This window comes from Gorilla gorilla, chromosome 5 (assembly GCF_029281585.2).
Source record: "Gorilla gorilla gorilla isolate KB3781 chromosome 5, NHGRI_mGorGor1-v2.1_pri, whole genome shotgun sequence".
NCBI lineage: Eukaryota > Metazoa > Chordata > Mammalia > Primates > Hominidae > Gorilla > Gorilla gorilla.
The window spans coordinates 148,518,240-148,542,320 of record NC_073229.2 but is presented as its reverse complement, the minus strand read 5'-3'; the positions used below and the strand labels follow the sequence as shown (position 1 = coordinate 148,542,320).

The following is a 24,081-nucleotide window of genomic DNA, read 5'->3' as shown; positions in this document are numbered from 1 at the left end:
TGAAATGAATAGATTAATCACCATATTATATATGTTTTCTTTCCTACTGCTATATACTTTCAACTTAAAAATCACTTCAGAACAAATAGCATATCTCTTCTGTGTTGAAAATACCTCAACTCAGTTGATGGCTGAGGTTAGTTCTTATTTCTCTCTATTTGATATATGATCAAGAGAACCACAATTGCCAAGAATAATACAACAGAATAATGAAGCTATATGAGGAATTGTCAAAACTCTTAATTCAATAACCCATGTCACATTTGATGCCCAAAGGCAATTTCAAACCGTTACCAGACACTTCAGGTTACAGACTAATTTTTTCTCAGTTTCCTTAACAGGACATCTAGGAAAATATCAACCCAGGAAGTTACACACTACTAAATGCTTTAGGATATTTAGTTTCAACACTAATATCTCATGCATTAGCATTAGCAGAAATAATTATATGAAACGTGTATGTTTATTTGCTCCTATCATCTTATGTATCATTTTATACTATATTCCCATCATTTTGTTAATTTAACTATGATATAACATTTAAAAGTTTCTCCGGTGGATTATTTTTATTTTTCTTTAGATTTTGTGGACACTGTAATTAAAATATGTTAACTGAAATTTTAATAATAATGTCGAATTTTCATAGAATTTTCAATGAAGAAAATATATTAACTATACCTCTATGTGTACAAAGAAAACATGATCAAAAGGGTTAGTCCTGTGTATCATATTATTGAAATTAAGTCATTTCAATATGAATGTACACTGTGAGTTGGTTGATTACTATAATTTCTGTTTCACTCATAAGCATATGGCAGATAGTTCATTAGGAAAAGCAGAAAAGACAGCCCAATCAATAGAAAAAGAGGGAATCCTCCGGAACTCATTTTATGAGGCCAGCATCATCCTGATACCAAAGCCTGGCAGAGACACAACCAAAAAAGAGAATTTTAGACCAATATCCCTGATGAACATCGATGCAAAAATCCTCAATAAAATACTGGCAAACTGAATCCAGCAGCACATCAAAAAGCTTATCCACCATGATTAAGTGGGCTTCATCCCTGGGATGCAAGGCTGGTTCAACATTCGCAAATCAATATACGTAATCCAGCATATAAACAGAACCAACGACAAAAACCACATGATTATCTCAATAGATGCAGAAAAGGCCTTTGACAAAATTCAACAACCCTTCATGCTAAAAACGCTCAATAAATTAGGTATTGATGGGACATATCTCAAAATAATAAGAGTTATCTATGACAAAACCACAGCCAATATCATACTGAATGGGCAAGAACTGGAAGCGTTCCCTTTGAAAACTGGCACAAGACAGGGATGCCCTCTCTCACCACTCCTATTCAACATAGTGTTGGAAGTTCTGGCCAGAGCAATCAGGCAGGAGAAGCAAATAAAGGGTATTCAATTAGGAAAAGAGGAAGTCAAATTGTCCCTGTTTGCAGATGACATGATTGTATATCTAGAAAACCCCATTGTCTCAGCCCAAAATCTCCTTAAGCTGATAGGCAACTTCAGCAAAGTCTCAGGATACAAAATGAATGTGGAAAAATCACAAGCATTCTTATACACCAATAACAGACAAACAGAGAGCCAAATCATAAGTGAACTCCCATTCACAATTGCTTCAAAGAGAATAAAATACCTAGGACTCCAACTTACAAGGGATGTGAAGGACCTCTTCAAAGAGAACTGCAAACCACTGCTCAATGAAATAAAAGAGGATATAAACAAATGGAAGAACATTCCATGCTCATGCATAAGAAGAATCAATATCGTGAAAATGGCCATACTGCCCCAGGTAATTTATAGATTCAATGCCATCCCCATTAAGCTACCAATGACTTTCTTCACAGAATTGGAAAAAGCTACTTTAAAGTTCGTATGGAACAAAAAAGAGCCCACATTGCCAAGTCAATCCTAAGCCAAAAGAACAAAGCTGGAAGCATCACGCTACCTGACTTCAAACTATACTACAAGGCTACAGTAGCCAAAACAGCATGATACTGATACCAAAACAGAGATACAGACCAATGTGACAGAACAGAGCCCTCAGAAATAATGCTGCATATCTACAACTATCTGATCTTTGACAAACCTGAGAAAAACAAGAAATGGGGAAAGGATTCCCTATTTAATAAATGCTGCTGGGAAAACTGGCTAGCCATACGGAGAAAGCTGAAACTGGATCCCTTCCTTACACCTTATACAAAAATTAATTCAAGATGGATTAAAGACTTAAATGTTAGGCCTAAAACCATAAAAACCCTAGAAGAAAACCTAGGCAATACCATTCAGGACATAGGCATGGGCAAGGACTTCATGTCTAAAACACCAAAAGCAATGGCGACAAAAGCCAAAATTGACAAATGGGATCTAATTAAACTAAAGAGCTTCTGCACAGCAAAAGAAACTACCATCAGAGTGAACAGGCAACCTACAGAATGGGAGAAAACTTTTGCAATCTACTCATCTGACAAAGGGCCAATATCCAGAATCTACAATGAACTCAAACAAATTTACAAGAAAAAAACAACCCCACCAAAAAGTGGGTGAAGGATATGAACAGACACTTCTCAAAAGAAGACATTTATGCAGCCAAAAGACACATGAAAAAATGCTCATCATCACTGACCATCAGAGAAATGCAAATCAAAACCACAATGAGATACCATCTCACACCAGTTAGAATGGCAATCATTAAAAAGTCAGGAAACAACAGGTGCTGGAGAGGATGTGGAGAAATAGGAACACTTTTACAGTGTTGGTGGGAGTGTAAACTAGTTCAACCATTGTGGAAGTCAGTGTGGCGATTCCTCAGGGATCTAGAACTAGAAATATCATTTGACCCAGCCATTCCATTACTGGGTATATACCCAAAGGATTATAAATCATGCTGCTATAAAGACACATGCACCCGTATATTTATTGCGGCACTATTCACAATAGCAAAGACTTGGAACCAACCCAAATGTCCAACAATGATAGACTGGATTAAGAAAATGTGGCACATATACATCATGGAATACTATGCAGCCATAAAAACTGATGAGTTCATGTCCTTTGTAGGGATATAGATGAAGCTGGAAACCATCATTCTCAGCAAACTATTGCAAGGACAAAAAACCAAACACCGCATGTTCTCACTCATGGGAATTGAACAATGAGAACACATGAACACAGGAAGGGGAACATCACACACAGGGGCCTGTTGTGGCGTGCGGGTTGGGGGAGGTATAGCATTAGGAGATATACCTAACGTTAAATGACGAGTTAATGGGTGCAGCACACCAACATGGCACATGTATACATATGTAACAAACCTGCACGTTGTGCACATGTACCCTAAAACTTAAAGTATAATAATAAAAAAAAGAAAAGTTCTAAACTCTAATCAGGTAACAAAAATTTACCTTAATGTTTTACCACGTTTTATTACCTCTTACCAATATCCATTATGAAGCCATCACTTATTTACAAAAGATTTCATGGAAATAAATACATTTCTTTCACATATATAAAGCCCACAGAATGTCAACGCTGATTCTTTTTCACAAATTTCTCCCTCAGCCTCAAACTAACTGATCCATTCATAGGGTAGACACATTCAAATTGTTTTTTTTTTTTTTCTGATGGATTGAGAAAAACAATGGTTTACATTCTTTTAGTATTATCAGAAGTTTCATATGTACCATTTTTGAGTTTCTATCTTTCTGTACATTTTTCCATTACCAATTACCATTGCTTCCTTCTGGCACTGTATTACTTGAAGAATGTGAGGCAGTTGCAATGACTAAAGAATTAAATGGTATAAATACACCTTTTTTCAAATGCTTTGAACACGAAAGAGAGGAAAAACCCAGTACAGATAACTATGTAACTTTGCCCTTTATGGTTTTTTTTTAGGTTATTTGTTAAAAAGGAAATTATTAAATTTTCATGTGCTCTGCAGAGCCCAGCCTTGGTTTATAGGATGAGAAGAAAATAAAATATTATTAACTGTTTCATTGCCAAGGGATAGTCATTATCTGCCCATGTACATTGGAAGAATTCTTAGCGCCCTCGCTGTGGTTTCAATGCCTGTGTCCGAGGTCATGAAATCACCAGCTTTATTCTGTGCCTGCAGTCATCATGTGGAGCAGTGAGCACAATTACAGAACTTTTGTGCAGCCAGCTTTGCTCAAATCTCTTTCTCTCTTTTCTTAATATTAAACAAATTATCTGATCTGCTGGATCATTTTACTCAGGCAATATGTCTGAACACCTGCCTTACAATTTTTAAGGTGATTATTTAAAATTGAAAATATCATTAAAAGTCATTCGACTATGGAATTCCTTTGAAGAAAGTGGATTATAGAGTAGCAGAGATGTATAAATTGGGCAAGGAATTCAAATCCTCGGAAAAGCGTGTCTGCTTTTCTTACACTGAGGCGAATGTGAGTTTTAAGCAGCAATCTGGTGTGGGTCCCTCCTAGAGCCACTGAACAATTTATTTTCATTGGTCACGGCACCTTCCTGAAAAGGCTGCCTGCTAACCAGAGTGTGGGGAACGATGCCCTGCAAAAAACACACAAATGGCATCCTCTAGGGAGATTTTGCTAGCCACGGTGAGGACTTGTCCACATTCTGATCATAAAATTACAGATCCAAGAAGCTTTGGTTCTCTCTCATATCATGATGTCATCCTCCTATTTGATCCTTCATCTTTTGTCATTGAACAAATCAAGATGATTTTTCCTTGATATAAAGCCACATATCACAGTTAACTAATAAACAAACATCACATGATGAGTGCTTTGTGAAACTCGTGCATGTAAGATCATAAATGTGTATTACCATTCTCTTCTCTCTCCTTCCAAAATATATAGCTTGACAAGGCAAAGGTAGTTCCTGAGGAATTTTCTTTAAAAAAAATTTTTTTTAGCTCTCTTGGTCTTTTAAAGCACGTGAGTATCTCTGGGTTTTACAAATATCAACATGTTTGCAGGGGCCTTCTGCTCTAATACAGGGTAAGTAAAAGAACATTTTACAATTTTTATGTTTTAAAGTTTTAAATACGAGGAAGTACATACAAGTTTGAAACTCTCTCAAGAGTCAGAATTTGCTACTACCTTGAATGGATTACCTCATTTGACTTCTTTGCTGTTAATTGCATTCTAACAGAAGGATGATGGTGTTCGAGATCTGAAGCCTACACTATTTGTGTAGTAAGGGCATCCATGTGAAAAATATAGTAGCAAGATGCACACTTACAGAGCACAAAAAAACTAAATGAAAAAAGCAAGTATTTAGTTTTCCTAGCCTATTTAGAATAAAGGGTTGATTGTATTCATTTCTATAACATATCATATCCCTCTAGTAACAATTTCATTCAACCAAAGCCCATTAACTGTTTCAATTATTGCACTGTTATTTAAAATCAATAAGGACAATGTTTAGCAGAGTGATAAGCAAACTAAGTGATTTCAGAAATCTTCAAGATTTTTTTCTCTGAAAAAAATTCACATTTTGCTTCAGAAATCTCTCAGTGGTTAATGTTTTAAAGTGCACTGCCTGGTCACTATAATAATCAACAGTTCACTTAGTTTTGCTTAAGAAAAAGTACATTTTTGTGACTCACCAGACATATTTTTAATGATAAAAACGCAGAAATATAAATCAAGACACCTTTCAATTTACTTTCATTGAGGTGCAGCTAAGCAAGCAGAACAGGATGAGACTCTGCCTTACTTAGGAAGAGACTTGTTAACACCCTACTGATGACTCAGGCAAATTAGATGTAAATTACCTTTGAGAGGTCCCCAGCCTCCAAATAGAAGCAGATAACAAACACATTCCACGTAACCCAGAGGACTAGCCAGACAGCATACTGTAGAGAAGCAAGAGAGAAATAACATATAATTAATTTGGAATCAGTTGAGTATGATTCAAATAAAACGAACTTTCGCACACCCTAATATAAGATTAGTGGGAAAGGTTAAATATTGCTTCTCTCTAAGGAACAGGATTAGATGTACGTTTATCTCTGTTGAGTTTTTTTTTTTCCTTCTTTCCTTTTTTTTTTTTTTTTAATGACAAAGCCTCACTCTGTTGCCCAGGCTGGAGTGCAGTGGCATGATCTCGGCTCACCGTAACCTCTTTCCTTCAGGTTGAAGTGATTCTCCACCCTCAGCCTCCCAAATAGCTGGGACTACAGGTGCGCACCACCACACCCAGCTAGTTTTTGTATTTTTAGTAGGGATGGTGTTTTGTCATGTTGGCCAGGCTGGACTGTTGAGTTTTTTTTTTTTTTTTTTCTTACTGTTATGGACTCATAGGATTACAGCTCAAACCTGCTTAAGGATAAATTTTTAGGTTTTAAGACAAAAAATAGTAATCCACATTATTGTTTTAAAAGTGAATAATTATAGTTTCTAGACATCTAAAAAATTCAGTGCTCTAACATATACGTCTGATACAACCCACCAAAAGAAGACTCACAGTTTCCTTAGCAAAACCATCTCCGTGTAGGACAATGATCAACCTTTCCCCAAGTTGTCAAGGATAATCAAATCAGTCTTTCTGCCTCTGTCCCATTCTAATCAGCTTTCTCTCTTTGGTGTCTCCTTTTCATTTCTCCATTCACCTTCTTATTTTATCATTTCACTGTCTCCCATTACAGTGACCATCTAACTAGTGTCCCTAAATTTATTCTATTTTCTCTCTAGTGTACCTTCTATAATGATGATAGATTTTCTTACTAAGACATAGTTCTGATCATTCAGTCAGTTAAAATGTATGAAGCATCCAGAAGGCAACATGCTAGCAAGACACGGAGAATGCAAAGACCAATGATGAATTCCTCCTGAACTCAAATCAAATGACAGTGACTTTTTAAAAATAGATCATTATTATACAAGAATCATAAAAATACATAAAGTCTGAGCACAAGACAGGAAAATGAGAAGAGTACATAACCTGTCCTGGGAAAAAGAGTCTGCAAAGCTTAACAAAAGAGGTTAAGAAACACCTTCCAGAAGAGATGAATCAAGCTTAAAATGAATGGACTTAAAAGCATGCGGGGTTGGAAGGGCTTTCATGGGAGGATCCTGTAAACAAAGGAAAGAGCAGGTGTGAATTTTGAAAAAGTGAAACAAGAGGATATCATGTCACTTCCCTTCTAAACAAATGCCAATGGCTCCCGACCTTTCTAGGTGAGTTCCAACATCTTTAATTTATGCTTCAAGAACCTCCATGATCATGATCATGATCTTGCACCTTGTTACCTTTTGAGCCATGTGTTTCAGTTGATCTCTGGAGTCATCCTTGATTCCAGACACATATATTATTTGCTGTTCCATGTAGATGGAAAGTTATTTCCCACCTCTGTGCCTTTTTTTTTTTTTTTTTTTTTTTTGAGACGGAGTCTCGCTCTGTCGCCCAGGCTGGACTGCAGTGGCGCGATCTCGGCTCACTGAGAGCTCCTCCTCCCAGGTTCAAGCCATTCTCCTGCCTCAGCCTCCCCAGTAGCTGGGACTACAGGCACCTGCCACTATGCCCGGCTAATTTTTTTGTATTTTTAGTAGAGACGGGGTTTCACCGTGTTAGCCAGGAGGGTCTCGATCTCCTGACCTTGTGATTTGCCCATCTCGGCCTCCCAAAGTGCTGGGATTACAGGATTGAGCCACCGCGCCCGGCCTGTGCCTCTTTGTATATTATCCCTGTATTCTTGAATACTTTTACTTTCTCTTCCTACCACCTATCATTTTTTTTAAAAGGTTAATTCAAATATCACCTCCCTCATGATTCCGAACCAGAATTGGCTGAGCCCTGCTTAGTGCTGCAACAAATTTTGTTTCTCCTAATTTCATATGAAATGTCTTATATCTGATTATTTGCATATTTTCTCCAATGCACAGTGGTAATCTCCTTAAAAATACTACTTCTTAATTTTTGTTTATATTCCTAGGTTCCTAACTTAGTACTTTGCACAAAATAGTTATTAAGACAATGTTTTGTAAGTCAATGAATAAGTAGCAATATGGAGAAAATCATTATTTTCAGATTCAGAACCCATTCTTCCCTCTCAGACCCGGTTTTTATCAGATTTACTATGATCATTCATGTAGTATGAGGAGTGAGAGCTCTATGTGAAGAGTTTATGTAACAATAAATGATAACTCAAAACTGTTTTCTAAAGGAGTTGGTTTCATCTAACTGCTTAATGTGTGCGTTGCTCAATAGAGTATAATGTTAGGGCAAACTAAATGATCCAAGACAAAATATGGAATTTGAGAAGCTCTATGAGCTGAGGGCTGGGTCTAGAGACAGAATTAGGGGGCTAAGCAGGCTGTAGCAAGAGAGGAACTTCAGTTATAGAACAGAGATCTAAGGAGACATTTAAGTTTGTTTCAATGACTTAACTGATTACAAGAGATAGAGAACGCATGACTGATTATAATGTTTTATCATGTCCTTTGTGCACAATGACATATTTTCCCCATATTATTTATAATGGAGAGCTAAATAAACACTATTTACTAAAAGTCAAAGTAGCAGGATACTAGGACTTCAGCAATGGCTGATGAGCTAATGAAAGACACTGTATTACACATATCAAACTCTCCTGAAAATTTGTCGTCGGCAAGCATTCTTTCCAATATAGTATTTAAAAATGTCAATGCTGAAGCTTTTTAATTTCATAACTAAAATTATATTTTATGCTTATTAAATGCTAACCATGTTTATCTGTATTCACATGGTATATATGGAATAGTCACTACTTCAGTATTATATGTTGAAAATATAATAAAAATTTGGAATCTTCATTTATACTTAGTTACTTACATTTATGTGTATGTATAAATGTAAATTATACCTAGTTTGGTTAAAAATCAAGTTGAAACATTTATGTTTTAGCCACCAAAATTAATAATTTTATGAAAGCATATGAAAGGTAATGGATTACATGCAAATAAATAGCATATAGAGAATGAGAACACAGAACCTAACATCTGGCTCTGTCACTTGGATGCTCTTTGACTATCTTCAAGTGATATGACCCATTACAATTAAGTTTACTTAAATATAAAATAGGCTTCTTAGTAGTAGCAAACTCCATGGCTTGTATGGGAATGGAATGATCAACTGTTTGAAAGTACACAATACTTGAATTTTTACTATATGTTGTCATTTTATTATGATGATTAAGTTACATCATCATCTCTTCTTGTTAAAATAATAAGCAGTAGGGTCGGGAGCGGTGGCTCAGGCCTGTAATATCAGCACTTTGGGAGGCCGAGGTGGGTGGATCACCTGAGGTCAGCAGTTTGAGACCAGTGGGCCAACGTGGCAAAACCCCATCTCTACTAAAAATACAAAATTAGCCAGGCATGGTGGCAGACGCCTGTAATCCCAGCTACTAGGGAGGCTGAGGCAAGAGAATCACTTGAACCCAGGAGGCAGAGGTTGCAGTGAGCCAAGATCGCACCACTTCACTCCAGCCTGGGTGACAGCGCAAGACTTCATCTCAAAATAAATGAATAAATAAAAAAATAAATAAATAAAATAGCAGTAATCCTCAAAGATTTATTTATTAGGATATTACAAAATATACTTCCCACATGATTTCTTCCTCTTTTCTTTTTTTTTTTTTTTTTTTTTTTTTTGGTTTTTTTGAGACAGGATATCACTCTGCCACCCTGGCTGGAAGGCAGTGGCCTTGGATCACTGCAGCCTCAACTGCACTGGTTCAGGTAATCCTTCCACTTCAGCCTCTTGGGTAGCTGGAACTACAGGCATGCATCACCATGCCTGGCTAATTTGCTGTATTTTTTGTAGAGAGAGTTTCACCATGTTGGTCTCAAACTCCTGGGCTCAAGCTATCTGCCTGCCTCAGCCTCTCAAACTTCTCATATTAACTGATATAAAACATTGTTCCATCATATTGAACTTGCAAACTAGACTTGTTTACTTAATGCAACATATTATTCACTAGATTAAGGGTTTTTGATATATTAACTCCATTATGTATAGACGAATGCTATTTCATGAAACCAACCTTCATTTGATCTAAAATACAATTTATTATTTCTAACTTAGTGCAACACATAATTATAAAGCATTTTCTATGTCTTGTTTTATGAGTTGCTTTTTAAAAAATATTTTTATTTATGTATTTACTTTTTAGAGAAGGCGTCTCACTCTGTTGCCGAGGCTGGAGTGCAGTGGTGCTATCATAGCTCACTGCAGCCTTGAATTCCTGGACTCCAGTGATCCTCCTGCCTCAGTCTCTTGAATAGCTAGGACTACAGGCATGTGCCACCATGCCCAGCTATGAGTTGCCTCTTGACAGTATTTATTGGCAATTACTTTGGAGTAGAATATAATTTTTTATCCTCTTTTTTCCAGAGTAATTCAGAAGGATATGTACATAAAGAATATAGCAAATGTTCCTTTCATATCCTTGCATTTACTTTCACTATTTTCACTTAATTGTATATTTCATTACAATCCAGTTAGTCTCACAATGCACTATCCTTCATTATAGATTTGCCAAAAACAATGATCACTGTCACTGGTGTAACCCCTTTAATGAACATAGAAATCCACCCTAGTGCTACAGAGGGTAATTGCTACTTGTGCATCACTATCCAAAGGCAGGACTTTATCTAATTTATCTCATTTAACTTTCCTCATTAATTTTCTCTCATTTATCTTTCTTATACCTCCTATCTTAATCCTATTTTCTTTTTTTATTCTTTTCTACATTTTTTTTTCTCATTTTAGTAGCTGGCACTTATCTATATCAAATATCCTGTAATTGGATTTTGCCTAGTTGCCTAAACATTGATGAAGATTTTGTACTGCCTTGTAATTCGGCCTATGATTTTTGTCAATAAACCCTGCTCTTAAAATTACTCAGCATAGTTATTTAAGAGTATAAAGATCAGTACAAACTTCTTCCCTGTTGCTACAGCTAGTTGATGTGATATAATTGACAATCATGCAGTTTGAGTATAATTGGAAAAGATGTTCTGCCCTGGAGAGATGACCTAATATAATAAAGTATCACAATTGCTAGATACCACCTAACTTGTAGTTTTCTGCTATAAAACTAATTTTGTTTTAGCCTCATTTTTTCTTGTGAAGAAAATCTTATATTTTATGTTTCAGACAGAAACTTTGAGATATTGTCTGTGATGAGAGAAAAATTCTATTGTATGATAAAATTCACTTTTAAGAATTGATTTCTGAAGCACCAGGTGAACCATCTGAGAGATTAACTGAACTTGAGAATCCAGGGAAACGGTTAAAACTATCAGCTGAAAAAAGTAATTGAATCATCATGGCTTCCCTGTGGTATTTGTGGCTCCAATGATGAAATCAAATTAGCTATATAAGATAAAAATTAGTTAAAGCTGTTAATCATGAAAGGCCAAAATATTGGTCAGGCTCAGAGACATGGCCCTATTATATGTCATGGGTTATACGATAATTAGAAAGGTAGACCAAGGTAGTATAAGACTAAGAACTTAATTAGAAAAGGAGGTGAGTCATGAATGAGTCCACTTTTATTAAATACCAGCTGGATGCAAGTGACTGCAACAGAAGCTACAGGGAAATATTACAGAATATAACTGAGTAACTATCCTAATATTATTTATATGTATTAATGATTGGCAATTAATGTGCTCTATAGGAATGTTTTTAGGTGTGATTATTTCTACTAGGATGCAAAACTAGTATCAGCTCACCAATATCACAGATAGCATGCTGCTAATTTTAATGTAATAATGAGGCAGCCAAGTAAAAAGGGGTCCCTGGAGAATACCCAACCGGCCTGTGCACTGGGAGAATGAGGTGGAGCCTCGGGAAGTTCCTGCCTTTGCAGCCGGGAGCAGGCTGGCTCTCCTCTTCCTGTGTGGTAACCTGGGATTCAGTCTGTGAGGGGGTAAACCAGCTAACAGGACTCTCTTGCTTTGCTGAGGGTTCCTGTTTCCCTTTTTTTCCTTTGCACCCAAAAACCCTGCCCTACTCACCCTACAATATGTCCACATGCCTAAATTATCCTGGTCCTGATAAGAACCCGGTTTTTTCCTACAACAATAATATAATCAGTTCTAATAAACTACATTAGAAGCACTCCTAAGGAACATTGTACTAACAAATCTTATCTTAAAAACAACTGCTAGCAATCAGCGAGACTCCGTGGGCATAGGACCCTCCGAGCCAGGTGTGGGATATAATCTCCTGGTGCACCGTTTTTTAAGCCCGTCGGAAAAGCACAGTATTGGGGTGGGAGTGACCTGATTTTCCAGGTGTCGTCTGTCACCCCTTTCTTTGACTAGGAAAGGGAACTCCCTGACCCCTTGTGCTTCCCCAGTGAGGCAATGCCTCGCCCTGCTTCGGCTCGCGCATGGTGCACTGCACCCACTGTCCTGTGCCCACTGTCTGGCACTCCCTAGTGAGATGAACCCAGTACCTCAGATGGAAATGCAGAAATCACCCGTCTTCTGCGTCACTCACGCTGGGAGCTGTAGACCGCAGCTGTTTCTATTCGGCCATCTTGGCTCAGTCTCGCTGATTGCTAGCACAGCAGTCTGAGATCAAACTGCAAGGTGGCAGCGAGGCTGGGGGAGGGGCACCCGCCATTGCCCAGGCTTGATTAGGTAAACAAAGCCCCCAGGAAGCTCGAACTGGATGGAGCCCACCACAACTCAAGGAGGCCTGCCTGCCTCTGTAAGCTCCACCTCTGGGGGCAGGACACAGACAAACAAAAAGACAGCAGTAACCTCTGCAGACTTAAATGTCCCTGTCTGACAGCTTTGAGGAGAGCAGTGGTTCTCCCAGCATGCAGCTGGAGATCTGAGAACGGGCAGACTGCCTCCTCAAGTGGGTCCCTGACCCCTGACCCCGGAGCAGCCTGAGAGGCACCCCCCCAGTGGGCGCAGACTGACACCTCACACGGCCGGGTACTCCTCTGAGACAAAACTTCCAGAGGAACGATCAGACAGCAGCATTCGCGGATCACGAAAATCCGCGGTTCTGCAGACACTGCTGCTAATACCCAGGCAAAGAGGGTCTGGAGTGGACCTCTAGCAAATTCCAACAGACCTGCAGCTGAGGGTCCTGTCTGTTAGAAGGAAAACTAACAAACAGAAAGGACATCCACACCAAAAACCCATCTGTACATCACCATCATCAAAGACCAAAAGTAGATAAAACCACAAAGATGGGGAAAAAACAGAGCAGAAAAACTGGAAACTCTAAAAGGCAGAGCGCCTCTCCTCCTCCAAAGGAATGCAGTTCCTCACCAGCAAGGGAACAAAGCTGGACGGGAATGACTTTGATGAGTGCAGAGAAGAAGGCTTCAGACGATCAAACTGCTCCAAGCTACAGGAGGAAATTCAAACCAAAGGCAAAGAAGTTGAAAACTTGGAAAAAAATTTAGATGAATGTATAACTAGAATAACCAATACACAGAAGTGCTTAAAGGAGCTGATGGAGCTGAAAGCCAAGGCTCGAGAACTACGTGAAGAATGCAGAAGCCTCAGGAGCTGATGTGATCAACTGGAAGAAAGGGTATCAGTGATGGAAGATGAAATGAATGAAATGAAGTGAGAAGGGAAGTTTAGAGAAAAAAGAATAAAAAGAAACGAACAAAGCCTCCAAGAAATATGGGACTATGTGAAAAGACCAAATCTGTGTCTGATTGGTGTACCTGAAACTGACGGGGAGAATGGAACCAAATTGGAAAACACTCTGCAGGATATTATCCAGGAGAACTTCCCCAATCTAGCAAAGCAGGCCGACATTCAAATTCAGGAAATACAGAGAATGCCATAAAGATACTCCTCGAGAAGACCAACTTCAAGACACATAACTGTCAGATTCACCAAAGTTGAAATGAAGGAAAAAATGTTAAGGGCAGCCAGAGAGAAAGGTGGGGTTACCCACAAAGGGAAGCCCATCAGACTAACAGCTGATCTCTCAGCAGAAACTCTACAAGCCAGAAGAGAGTGGTGGCCAATATTCAACATTCTTAAAGAAAAGAATTTTCAACCCAGAATTTCATATCCAGCCAAACTAAGCTTCATAAGTGAAGGAGAAAAAAAATACTTCACAGACAAGCAAATGCTGAGAGATTTTGTCACCACCAGGCCTGCCCTAAAAGAGCTCCTGAAGGAAGCACTAAACATGGAAAGGCACAACCGGTACCAGGTGCTGCAAAATCATGCCAAAATGTAAAGACCATTGAGACTAGGAAGAAACTACATCAACTAACGAGCAAAATAACCAGCTAACATCATAATGACAGGATCAAATTCACACATAACAATATTAACTTTAAATGTAAATGGACTAAATGCTCCAATTAAAAGACACAGACTGGCAAATTGGATAAAGAATCAAGACCCATCAGTGTGCTGTATTCAGGAAATCCATCTCACGTGCAGAGACACACATAGGCTCAAAATAAAAGGATGGAGGAAGATCTACCAAGCAAATGGAAAACAAAAAAAGGCAGGGGTTGCAATCATAGTCTCGGATAAAACAGACTTTAAACCAACAAAGATCAAAAGAGACAAAGAAGGCCATTACATAATGGTAAAGGGATGAATTCAACAAGAAGAGCTAACTATCCTAAATATATATGCACCCAATACAGGAGCACCCAGATTCGTAAAGCAAGTCCTGAGTGACCTACAAAGAGACTTAGACTCCCACACAATAATAATGGGAGACTTTAACACGCCACTGTCAACATTAGACAGATCAATGAGATGGAAAGTTGACAAGGATACCCAGGAATTGAACTCAACTCTGCACCAAGCGGACCTAATAGACATCTACAGAACTCTCCACCCTAAATCAACAGAATATACTTTTTTTTCAGCACCACACCACACCTATTCCAAAATTGACCACATAGTTGCAAGTAAAGCTCTCCTCAGCAAATGTAAAAGAAAAGAAATTATAAAAAACCGTCTCTCAAACCACAGTGCAATCAAACTAGAACTCAGGATTAAGAAACTCAATCAAAACTGCTCAACTACATGGAAACTGAACAACCTGCTCCTGAGTGACTACTGGGTACATAACGAAATGAAGGCAGAAATAAAGATGTTCTTTGAAACCAACGAGAACAAAGACACAACATACCAGAATCTCTAGGACACATTCAAAGCAGTGTATAGAGGTTAATTTTAGCACTAAATGCCCAGAAGAGAAAGCAGGAAAGATCCAAAATTGACACCCTAACATCACAATTAAAAGAACTAGAAAAGCAAGAGCAAACACATTCAAAAGCTAGCAGAAGGCAGAAATAACTAAAATCAGAGCACAACTGAAGGCAATAGAGACATAAAAAACGCTTCAAAAAATTAATGAATCCAGGAGCTGGTTTTTTGAAAGGATCAACAAAATTGATAGACTGCTAGCAAGACTAATAAAGAAGAAAAGAGAGAAGAATCAAATAGACGCAATAAAAAATGATAAAGGGGATATCACCACCGATCCCACAGAGATACAAACTACCATCAGAGAATACTACAAACACCTCTACGCAAACAAACTAGAAAATCTAGAAGAAATGGATAAATTCCTCGACACATACACCCTCCCAAGACTAAACCAGGAAGAAGTTGAATCTCTGAATAGACCAATAACAGGAGCTGAAATTGTGGCAACAATCAATAGCTCACCAATCAAAAAGAGTCCAGGACCAGATGGATTCACAGCCGAATTCTACCAGAGGTACAAGGAGGAACTGGTACCATTCCTTCTGAAACAATTCCAAACAACAGAAAAAGTGGGAATCCTCCCTAACTCATTTTATGAGGCCAGCATCATCCTGATACCAAAGCCTGGCAGAGACACAACCAAAAAAGAGAATTTTAGACCAATATCCTTGATGAACATTGATGCAAAAAATCATCAATAAAATACTGGCAAACTGAATCCAGTAGCACATCAAAAAGCTTATCCACCATGATCAAGTGGACTTCATCCCTGGGATGCAAGGCTGGTTCAATACACGCAAATCAATAAATGTAATCTAGCATATAAACAGAACCAAAGACAAAAACCACATGATTATCTCAATAGATGCAGAAAAGGCCTTTGACAAAATTCAACAGCCCTTAATGCTAAAAACTCTCAATAAATTAGGTATTGATGGGACATATCTCAAAATAATAAGAGTTATCTATGACAAAACCACAGCCAACATCATACTGAATGGGCAAGAACTGGAAGCATTCTCTTTGAAAACTGGCACAAGACAGGGATGCCCTCTCTCACCACTCCTATTCAATATAGTGTTGGAAGTTCTGGCCAGGACAATCAGGCAGGAGAAGGAAATAAAGGGTATTCAGTTAGGAAAAGAGGAAGTCAAATTGTCCCTGTTTGCAGATGACATGATTGTATATCTAGAAAACCCCATTGTCTCAGCCCAAAATCTCCTTAAGCTGATAAGCAACTTCAGCAAAGTCTCAGGATACAAAATCAATGTACAAAAATCACAAGCATTCTTATACACCAATAACAGACAAACAGAGAGCCAAATCATGAGTGAACTCCCATTCACAATTGCTTCAAAGAGAATAAAATACCTAGGACTCCAACTTACAAGGGATGTGAAGGACCTCTTCAAGGAGAACTACAAACCACTGCTCAATGAAATAAAAGAGGATACAAACAAATAGAAGAACATTCCATGCTCATGGGTAGGAAGAATCAATATCCTGAAAATGGCCATACTGCCCAAGGTAATTTATAGATTGAATGCCATCCCCATCAAGCTACCAATGACTTTCTTCACAGAATTGGAAAAAACTACTTTAAAATTCATATGGAACCAAAAAAGAGCCCGCAGTGCCAAGACAATCCTAAGCCAAAAGAACAAAGCTGGAAGCATCACGCTACCTGACTTCAAACTATACTACAAGGCTACAGTAACCAAAACAGCATGATACTGGTACCAAAACAGAGATATAGATCAATGGAACAGAACAGAGCCCTCAGAAATAACGCTGCATATCTACAACTATCTGATCTTTGACAAACCTGAGAAAAACAAGCAATGGGGAAAGGATTCCCTATTTAATAAATGGTGCTGGGAAAACTGGCTAGCCAAATGTAGAAAGCTGAAACTGGATCCCTTCCTTATACCTTATACAAAAATTAATTCAAGATGGATTAAAGACTTAAACCTTAGACCTAAAACCATAAAAACCCTAGAAGAAAACCTAGGCAATATCATTCAGGACATAGGCATGGGCAAGGACTTCATGTCTAAAACACCAAAAGCAATGGCGACAAAAGCCAAAATTGACAAATGGGATCTAATTAAACTAAAGAGCTTCTGCACAGCAAAAGAAACTACCATCAGAGTGAACAGGCAACCTACAAAATGGGAGAAAATTTTTGCAACCTACTTGTCTAACAAAGGGCCAATATCCAGAATCTACAATGAACTCAAACAAATTTACAAGAAATAAACAAACAACCCCATCAAAAAGTGGGCAAAGGATATGAACAGACACTTCTCAAAAGAAGACATTTATGCAGCCAAAAGACACATGAAAACATGCTCATCATCACTGACCATCAGAGAAATGCAAATCAAAACCACAATGAGATACCATCTCACACCAGTTAGAATGGCAATCATTAAAAAGTCAGGAAACAACAGGTGCTGGAGAGGATGTGGAGAAATAGGAACACTTTTACACTGTTGGTGGGACTGTAAACTAGTTCAACCATTGTGGAAGTCAGTGTGGCGATTCCTCAGGGATCTAGAACTAGAAATACCATTTGACCCAGCCATCCCATTACTGCGTATATACCGAAAGGAGTATAAATCATGCTGCTATAAAGACACATGCACACATGTTTATTTCGGCACTATTCACAATAGCAAAGACTTGGAACCAACCCAAATGTCCAACAATGATAGACTGGATTAAGAAAATGTGGCACATATACACCATGGAATACTATGCAGCCATAAAAAATGATGAGTTCATGTCCTTTGTAGGGACATAGATGAAGCTGGAAACAATCATTCTCAGTAAACTATCACAAGGACAAAAAACCAAACACCACATGTTCTCACTCATAGATAGGAATTGAACAATGAGAACACATGAACATAGGAAGGGGAACATCACACTCTGTGGACTGTTGTGGGGTGGGGGGAGAGGGAAGGGATAGCATTAGGAGATATAGCTAATGCTAAATGACGAGTTAATGGGTGCAGCACACCAACATGGCACATGTATACATATGTAACTAACTGGCACATTGTGCACATGTACCCTAAAACTTAAAGTATAATAATAACAATAATAATAATAATAATAATAATAATAATAAAACATCTTCTGGGCAGGCGTGGTGGCTCATTCTTGTAATCCCAGTACTTTTGGAGGCTGAAGTGGGCAAATCCTTAGCCCAGGAGTTCAAGACCAGCCTAGAATAGGATGAAACCCCGTCCCTACAAAAAATACAAAAAATGTGCTGGGCATGGTGGCATGTTCCTGTAATCCCAGCTACTCAGGAGGCTGAGGTGGGAAGATCTCTTGAACCCTGGAGTTGGAGGTTGCAGTGAGCCAAGATCATGCCACTGTGCTTCAGCCTGGGTGACAGAGCAAGACCCTGTATTGAAAATAAAAGAGAAAACAACAAAAAAAGACTTGTTTAAGCAAGAAAAAGGTTTAGAATTTTTAACAACGAGCTGTTTTAATATTAGTAATAAAGGTTTTTTTTTTTTTTTTTTTTTTTGAGATGGAGTCTCACTCTGTCACCCAGACTGGAGTGCAGTGGGGCAATCTCGGCTCACTGCAAGCTCTGCCTCCCAGGTTCACGCCATTCTCCTGCCTCAGCCTCCTGAGTAGCTGGGACTACAGGCGCCCACCACCACGCCTGGCTAATTTTTTTGTATTTTTTTTTTTTTAGTAGACATGGGGTTTCACCATGTTAGCCAGGATGGTCTCGAACTCCTGACCTCGTGATCCGCCTGCCTTGGCCTCCCAAAGTGCTGGGATTACAGGCGTGAGCCACTGTGCCTGGCCAAGGTGTTTTAATAGATATAAATGTATACTCACAAAACAAACATCCCTGGTCAAAATAGTAGGACAATATTTACCCTTTGTACAAAGTTAATTATATTTTCACCTTAGTTTTCTCATCTCCAATAGCAGTAGCATTTAATGTTTAGGCATTCTCACCATGGTCTTATTCTTTTCCTATTGTTATGATAATCGAAGAGCAAAAGTGGCCCAAATAAAGCAACTTATTTCCTTTAGGACCAATGCCAGTCTACGTTACGACGTAAATCCTGTGTTCTAATTCACAAATACTGTTACATCTAAATCAAGCTATATAAACCTGTCCCTTAAAAAAAACACCTACATAAAAACACACTATTATTATAAGTTCTAGTTTGTCAGGGATAAAAGTTCTGATAAGGTTATCAGCCAGAGTGTGACAGAAATCCAATTCTAATCATAGATTATGCTGCAGATCATAGAGGAAGTCAGATTTGTACCTTCTCATTTTTTATCAGTGCTGCTGTCATATGATCAAGCTTTCTTGTGATTTTATATTTGCATAGATGTTTTAATGATTAAGTTTAATTCATTTTAAAATAAGATTTGTTTTCCACCTTTATAGAAAGTTCTTATTGTAGAAAATATTTAAAATTTTGAGCATCAAAAAGGGAAATTGAGAAAATGCCATATTTAATGTAATCATCTGTATCATTTTAGTGTACAAGTTTCCATTCTTTTTCCTATGAATATATGGTTTAATATGTGTTTAAATGAAATGGGAATCTTTCTCTATATTCTGTTACCTGATTTTTTTCAGTTGATTAAAAAGTCTCACTAAGTATTCTATAACATATGTGTCAGTTCAATTATGCACTGTGAGTTATTCAACTACTATTATTTATTTCAATATTACTTACCTTTTTGTAATTTTCTTGCTTATATTATGATCAATTCCTAGAAATTTCCATTTTGCAAAAAACGGTTTAGTTTAGTAAGACATATAAACTCTTTTGGAAATCATGCCTGAAAATATTTTGCTTAAACACTATTCTTAAGACAGACTATCAATGTTAGAACATCCAACAGGCATTATTTTAATGAACATATAAACATGACTATTAAGTTTTATGAAACTCCAAATAAAAACAGTATCCCAAAGGTATTCAATTTTCTTGAAGTAAAAAGTGAAAAATAATTCCCTTTGATTGAAAAAATAATACTCATTCAGCATGAAAACACCTGTATATGATTAATTGCTTGCCTTTACTGGTGCAAAACATTTCATGCCAAGATATTTACATTCCTATAGTCCTAAGGCTGGGAGCATGCCACTGAAGCGTCTTTAAACACCTACAATTATAAATTAAGTTATATAGAAACATTACCCTGCATGTAGGTAAATAAATTAGAAATTTGAACGTTAACAAAACATAAAAACTAGTGAAAAATACCAAACTATACTTTTACATGCTTATCCTTAGCAAACTAACACAGTAACAGAACATCAAATACAGCATGTTCTCACCTATAAGTGGGAGCTAAATGATGAAAACTTATGAATACAAAGAAGGAAACAACAGGCACTGGGGTCTACTTGGTGGGGGAGAGGGTGGGAGGAGGGAGAGGAGCAGAAAAAATAACTATTGGGTATTGGGCTTAATACCTAGGTGATGAAATAATATGTACAACAAACCCCCATGACACAAGTTTATCTATTAAGAAACCTTTATGTGTACCCATGAACCTAAAATGAAAGCTAAAAAAAGAAAAGGCCTAGGGACGAGTTTTTTTAAAAAATAATCATATAGTGATTTTTGTTCATGTATATTTGTCCTTATAACAAGGCTTAAAGATGTAGATGTGTAATTCACAGATCTCAAAATGATGAATAATAAGAAAATAATCTCCAGCAAACTGTTGAAAACAGCAACTTCTGTCTCATTGTCACATAGTCATCACTACTTGTTTTTAGAAGTGGCATCAAAATATAAACTTAATTTTGGCCAGTCAGCAAGTAATATGAGTCATATTTATTGATCTATTTGGTTTTGGAAGTCTCAGTTTTAGAATTCTAATAAAAGGGGCTTTCCCTATGTTGAAGTTTCTTGGATTAGCCCAATAACACTAAAAATAAAATAAAATAAAATTGTCTCTGGTTCTGATTACCTAGGTATTGAAAGAACAAAGTCAAGATGTATTATAATACAGTTTTTAAAAAATTAGGGTCATGTAAATTTGAAGATATCCATATAATATGTCTGATACTCTCTTTATTCTATTGCTTTAAGGTCCTCTTCCTGGCCTCCCCCGACCTTCCACACGCACAATAGTAGGCTGGGAAATGGCCCCCTCGAAGATATTCACATGCTAATCCCTAGGACCTGTGAATGTTACTATTATAGCAAAAAATAAATAAATATCCAAAAAGTCTTTGCAGATGTGATTAAGTTAAAGATTTTGAGATGAAGAGATTATTTTGGATTATCTGCGTAGGTCCAATGTAACCACCTGTATCCTTATGAGAAGGAGGTAGATGCCTATTTCACACACAAAAAGAAATTGATGATGAGGATAGAGCAGAGAGGGGGTGGAAGATGTGGACTTAAAGACTGGACTAATGTGGCCACAAACCAGGTAATCCCACAGCTAACAGAACCTGGAAGAGGCAAGGATCGAATTTTCCCCCAGAGACTCTGAAGTCTCTCTGATTTCTGCTCATTGCTAGAGACTTCAAACTTGTGGACTCCAGAAGAATAAATTTCTGCAGTTTTTTTGTTGTTGTTGTTGTTTGTTTGTTTGAGATGGAGTCTCATTCTGTTGCCAGGCTGGAGTGCAGTGGTGCGATCTCGGCTCACTGCAACTTCTGCCTCCTGGGTTCAAGCGATTCTCCTGCCTCAGCCTCCCGGGTGAGTAGCTGGGACTACAGGCGCGCGCCACCACGCCCGGCTACTTTTTGTATTTTTAGTACAGACAGGGTTTCACCATGTTGGCCAGTATGGTCTCAATCTCTTGATGTCGTGATCCGCCCGCCTTGGCCTCCCACAATGCTGGGATTACAGGATGAGCCACCGCGCCCAGCCTGTGAGCCACTGCGTCCGGCCAATTTCTGCAGTTTTAAACCACCAAGTTTGTAATGATCTGTGGTAATTTGTTACAGCAGCCATGGGAAACTAGTACACCCACCAAAATCTCTCCCCACCTAACCTCTCTGTCACTAGAATATAATGCTGAAGAGTGTAATATCTAAATACTTGTGGAGTAGTGTAATTAATTTCAAAATTGATTCACTCCTTTTGGGCAATTACATCACTACTTCAGAATCAGTCCACTGCTAATCTTTAAATGGCATGCAAATAGAAAATTTTTTTTTTGGTTATCTGGCTGATGTAATTACTGTGAAGGTCTATGACAGGAAATGAGGTACTGTTGTTTCATAAGCATCTCTGCAAATTCTCAGTGTATTTCCAACATTCTAACAATATAAGACTTTTTTTGTTTGTTTTTAGAATAAAGTTCTAGGATGCAGAAATAAATAAATTTAGAGTTCTGAATATTTCCAAACTTGTGAAAAAATTGTCAAAATGAGTTAAGCACCTAGAAAAATATACCTAATCAAATAACTTTTTATTGCAACAAACTTTGAAAGCAAAGAAGGAGAAAAGCAAGTGATAAGCATCATCAGTATGACGGTGTAATACTTTTTAGTTAGAATAATGAATTACATGATATCATCAAAAATATTAAAATTCTAATAACCAAGTAGCAGCTCTACATTTATCACCTATCATTGCTGCCTTAAAGATTGGGAGAGAGTTTAAATTACTAATTGTTTAACATCTGTCATTTTAGTTTTCATACCAAATATTCTTCACTATGACTTTTTGACAAATTTTAACACTATAAATGAATACTGCTGTATTTGGCCCAGAAAAGTGAGTGGAGAGCATCATTTTTAGCTATGTTCTTAGATTTTTATGACCATTTTGACCACTTCGAAGGCATCTGTGATTCTTATTAACTGATGTATCCTGGGATAGCTAAAAGTGTTGAGTCCTTTCCCCTTGTGATAAGTAATTAATTTTAAACAGAAGCATTATTAACCATATATTTAATTATAGTTTTTCTACTGTGCTTCATGAAAAAATTCATAGCACTCATAGACAATGATACTATGTGTAAGGTACACCAATGTAAACAAAAAAGATAGTTTGCAGCAGCTGAAAGTGACTAATCCAAGGACTCTAGCCACCCCTTGTTCCTCATGAGGAGCTCAACATCCCAGCACATCTGTAAACTATTACCTGTGAGACTATTGGGAAGAGTTTTGCTCAGAAAAACATATATAGTACACAATTTCTTTTCAAAAAGATAGGCTTGCTAATGTATCAAAAATAGTCTGTCTGCTCAACCTGCTCAATAGGGTAACTAGAGTTCCCCAGGAGTCTGTATATTCTATAGTCACCTAAAGGGAGCTTCTGAATATCACGTGGCTGATCCAATTAATTGCTCAGCAATTTTAGATAATGTGGACAAATCAAGGAGGCAGTGATCACTCGGTTTGCATTTCTCTTACAGAATTCTAAACTAGGTGCTTAAGTTTATTTATTGTTGTTTTTTTATTTGGTTTGGTTTGGTTTTTTGAGACAGGGTCTCACTCCCTTACCCAGGCTGGAGTGCAGTGGAGCAATCTCGGCTCAATGCACCCTCCACCTCCTAGGCTCAAGTGGTCCTCTTACCTCAGCCTGTTGAGCAGCTGGGACTACAGGTGTGTACAGCCATGCCTGGCTAATTATTATTATTATTTCGTAGTTTCGTAGAGACAGGGTCTTGCCATCTTATCCAGGCTGGTCTCGCACTCCTAAGCTCAAGGGATCTGCCCATCTTGGCCTCCCAATGTGTTGGGATTACAGGTGTGAGCCACCACACCCAGCGAGTATTTTTTTGTATTGCAAATGCTCATTTGGAGAGTGAAGTTTCAAATTTAAATAAATTTATTGATGGTACATCATAAATGATTAATATG

General features: G+C 37.8%; 1 protein-coding gene across 4 annotated transcripts in view; it reads right to left on the bottom strand.

Moving 5' to 3' along the window:
* The window catches only part of NKAIN2 (sodium/potassium transporting ATPase interacting 2), a 1,018,833-nt gene that overhangs the window by 464,745 nt on the left and 530,007 nt on the right, over positions 1-24,081 (bottom strand). For all 4 annotated transcript variants that reach the window (XR_008681100.2, XR_008681101.1, XM_019030137.4 and 1 more), the window contains one exon: positions 5,810-5,890. Coding sequence is in view for 2 of the 4 variants with exons in the window: in XM_019030137.4 (XP_018885682.1) it covers positions 5,810-5,890 (81 nt within the window). In the remaining 2 variants the exon portion in view is untranslated. The remainder of the gene's footprint in view (positions 1-5,809; positions 5,891-24,081) is intronic.